This window comes from Stomoxys calcitrans, chromosome 3 (genome assembly GCF_963082655.1).
Source record: "Stomoxys calcitrans chromosome 3, idStoCalc2.1, whole genome shotgun sequence".
Taxonomy (NCBI): Eukaryota; Metazoa; Arthropoda; class Insecta; order Diptera; family Muscidae; genus Stomoxys; species Stomoxys calcitrans.
Window position 1 is genome coordinate 41,219,472 of NC_081554.1, and position 4,344 is coordinate 41,223,815.

Here is a 4,344-nt window from a genome sequence, read left to right on the forward strand (position 1 = left end):
TATCAAAATGATTTTGTTTGAAGGCTGGTCAACTAGGTTATCATGGAAAATGTTTGGCAATTTACAATTTGTTTTGATAAAGGAAAACATTTTATTATTTACAAACCGTTATCTTTAGTGTTAAATAAACAAGAGGCGAAAAACAAAACAACAGATAATGTCAATATAAAGATAAAGAGAGAGAGAACGGGAGAGCGGGAGTGTGTGCAAAGCAAAGTAACAAAACAAATTTTTCAATACAGCTCTGCTGTTGCAGCAGCTAGTCTAAGCTCTCTCGTTTTCTCAATTTTTATAACGTTAACGGCTGTGTATAAAAGACGACCACAGTACATCACATAATTTCAATAGTGATTTATACACTGTGCTGATAAGGTCTTGTGTGGAAAGACTGCGTTCAACTTAAATTTTCTTCCTAAACAAAGGGAAAAAGAAAGAAAAGCTCTCGCTTAAAATAAATTGCGAAAAGTGAAAAAATACAACTGAATTTTTAACACCCAAAAGAAAGAAACCCCACAAAACTCTTCAACATGTCGGAGGCTTATTTCGATCAATACGAGCACTACAACTACGACCAAGATAAATACGTTTTCTCCGGCCATAGTGGCAAGAATCGCTCCAAACGGGAGGTCAATGAAAACACCAACCATTTCGACCCCAATGGACATTCCAGAAAACTGTTAACCAAATTCATGAACACCAATAACAATAAGAAAGTAGTTACTGCAGGAGGCAAAAACTGAGACGCAACAAAACTGCCAGCCACCAACGCAAAGAAGAAAAGGAAATAAGAAGTACTTGAAGTAACATTAAAATACATTGAAAAAGAAAAACAGAATAAGGAAAATACTACAAAGCAAATTTAAAAAAAGTCGAATATAAGTAAATAGAAGAGAGAAAAAAGAAAAACGTAAAACCGTTTTAACAAAAGCCAGCAGCACCTATTTCTAGTTTTTGGTGATAAAGTGCTAATAAAAATAATAATCCTGGTTACAGTCAGGGTTTAGCGCTGCTATGCAGTGCTAAACTTTAACTGTGGCCACATTTAACATTTTTGCTGAGCAAACAAAAACATATATAATACTTAGATTCTCTATATTCTCGTAACTTTTAAATAGTTTTAGGCATATAATTGTTACTATTACTAATTTATATACAATTTTAATAACTCGTTTTTTTTGCGTGGCAAAGCTCTTGTGATTTATAATAGTTTTTTATTCAAAATTTATCAAGTCTCAAGAGTTTTGCTTCTTTATTATTATTCCTTTACTAGCCAGAAATATTATTGATACGTAATAAGTTTTAATTTTTGTAATTATGCTTAAAAAACATATGAATAAATATGCGGATAATTATAGAAATCTTGAATTTCAAACAAAAACATTCTGTGTATTTTGTTTCTATTCTATTCGGTTTCTATTCATTTTGTTTGTTGGTGTTGGTGCATGTACTACATCTATTTGTACATGCACTATATGTACATGTTTTTATTTATGTCATCTCTTCGTAAAGGTATACAGAAAACTGTTTTAGGACTGCCAAGCAATGTTTTAAGGAAAAGTAACGAGGCGAGAGGACGAAATAGTACCAAAATAAAACATCTTTAGAGAAACTTTAATATGATTTAATAAAAATTAAATAGCATTCGTTAATTAAGAATAATTTATAATTCATATACATACTTGGTTGATATGCCATGCTAAATGCTAGAACAAGCCGGCAAACCATCGCTCGGGCAAGATTTAGCATTAAAATGTTCAACTACATTGTGGCGTCCATTGTTTCATCAATAAATACAATATTACCAACTCCTTATATCGACATACAACCCCAAACCATTAACCACTGAACTGTTGCTCTAACATTATTTATTGTCACTGATTCCCTAGGTACTCCCAAATTATTTTTTTACCCGCCATCGAAGGATGGGGATATATTCATTTTATAATTCCGTTTGCAACACATCGAAATATCCATTTCCGACCCTATAAAGTATATATATTCTTGATCATCGTAAAAATTTAAGACGATGTAGCCATGTACGTCCGTCTGTCTGTTGAAATCACGCTACAGTCTTTAAAAATGGAGATATTGAGGTGAAATTTTGCACAGACTATTTTTTTTGCCCAAAAGCAGGATAAGTTCGAAAATGGGCTATATAGAACTATATCTTGATATAGCCCCCATATAGACCGATCCGTCGATTTAGGGTCTTAGGCTCTTAAAAGCCACATTTATTATCCGATTTTGCTGAAATTTGGGACAGTGAGTTGTGTTAGGCCCTTCGACATGATTCTTCAATTTGGCCTAGATCGTTCCAGATTAGGATATAGTTGCCATATAGACCGATCCGCCGATTTAGGGTCTTATGTCCATAAAAGCCACATTTATTATCGGATGTTTTTGAAATTTGGGACAGTGTGTTAAGTTTAGCCCCTCGACTTATTTCTGCAATTTGGCCTAGATCGATCAAGTTTGCATATAGCTGTCATATAGACCGATCTCTCGATTTAAGGTTTTGGGCCCATAAATGGCGCATTTATTGTCCGATGTCGCCGAAATTTGGGACAGTAAGTTGTGTTAGGCCCTTCGAAATTCTTCTTCAATTTGGCTCAGATCGGTCCAGATTTGGATAAAGCTGCCATATAGACCGATCTCTCGATTTAAGGTTTTGGAGCAATAAAAGGCGCATTGTCCGATGTCGCCGAAATTTGGTCCAGATTTGGATATGCGTATATGCCATATAGACCGATATCTCGATTTAAAGTCTTGGCCCCATAAAAGACACATTTTTAATCCGATTTCACTGAAATTTAACACAGTGATTTATGTTGGGCTTTTCGACATCCATGTCGTATATGGTTCAGATCGGTTTATTTTTAGATATAGCTACTTAAAAAAACAATATTTTGTTATACACAATTGAACAATGACTTGTTCAAGTATTTGGTCCAAATTGCAATATATTTCGATATAGCAGCTATGGGGCATAAGGTATGCATTTTTCACCGGATTTGGACGAAAGATGGTTAACATATATAACCGAGTTGGTGGGTATCCAAAGTTCGGCCGTGCCTTTTTATTTGTTTACCCTACACCATAGGGTGGGGGCTGTACTTATTTCGTCATTCCGTTTGTACCACATCGAAATATTGATCTGAGATCCAACAAAGTATATTTATTCTGATAGTCTTGACATTGTAAGTCGATTCAGCCCTGTCCGTCCATCCGTCTGTCGAAAGCACGCTAACTATCGAAGGAATATAGCTAGGCGCTTGCAATTTTACACGAATACTTACTATTAGTGTAGGTCGGTTGGGATTGTAAATAGGTCCATGTTTCGATATAGCTGCCATATAAACCAATCCTGGATCATGAGTTCTTGAGCCCCTAGATGGCGCAATTATTATCCGATTTGGCTGGAATTTTGCATGACATTTTTATACCCACCACCATAGGATGGGATATACTAATCTAGTCATTCCGTTTGTAACACTTTGAAATCTTGATCTAGGACAACATAAAGTATATATTCTTGATCGTCTCGACATCCTGAGTCGATCTAACCGTGTCGCTTAAAATTTGTACGGATACTTAGTATTGATGTAGGTCGTTGGTGATTCCGAATGGGCCATATCGGTTCAGATTTGGATATTGCTCCTATATAAACCCATCTTCCGATTTGACCTCTTTAACTCCTGGAAGTCGCAATTTTTGTCCGATTTGGCGGTTAAGAATATTAAGAATAAGAATATAAACCGATTTGATTTCTTAAGCCCATGGAAGCCTCAATATTCATCCGATACGGTTATGACTTCCAATAACTGTGCCAAGTAAGGTTCAAATCGGTCTATAACCTAATATAACTCCCATATAAACCGATCGCACGATTTGACTTCTTGAGTCCTTGGAAGCCGCAATTTGTGTCCGATTTGGCTGAAATTTTGCACATAGTGTTTTGTTATGACTTCCAACAACTGTGTCAAGTACGGTTAGAATCGGTCTATAAACAGATACGGCTCCCATATTTTTGAGCAGAATCCATGGTGATGGGTTACCAAGATTCAACCCGGCCGAACTTAGCACGCTTTTACTTGTTTATTCTAACTTCCAACAACTTTGCAAAGTATGGTCAAAATCGGTTTACAATCCAACTGTTATAATCCAACAACTGTGCTAAGTATGGTCCAAATCGGTTAATTACCTGCTTTAGCTTCCATATAAACCGATTACGTGTGAAATATCGACCCATAAACTTATATACAATAGCTCCCATATAAACAGATCTCACGATTTTATTTCTTGAGCCACTATAAGGCACAAATCTTATCCGATTCGGTTGAAATT

The 4,344-nt window shown here is 35.6% G+C and overlaps 1 protein-coding gene across 1 annotated transcript; it reads left to right on the top strand.

Moving 5' to 3' along the window:
* Positions 1–440: 440 nt before the first annotated feature.
* Positions 441–889, top strand: LOC131995831 (nuclear protein 1). Its single transcript, XM_059365002.1, has one exon. The coding sequence runs from the start codon at positions 528–530 to the stop codon at positions 738–740; it is 213 nt and encodes a 70-aa protein (XP_059220985.1). The 5' UTR covers positions 441–527; the 3' UTR covers positions 741–889.
* Positions 890–4,344: the final 3,455 nt, after the last annotated feature.

What these genes read in the sequence shown, in the direction of transcription:
- LOC131995831 (XM_059365002.1), top strand. Translation starts at nt 528, where the DNA reads ATGTCGGAGGCTTATTTCGATCAATACGAGCACTACAACTACGACCAA.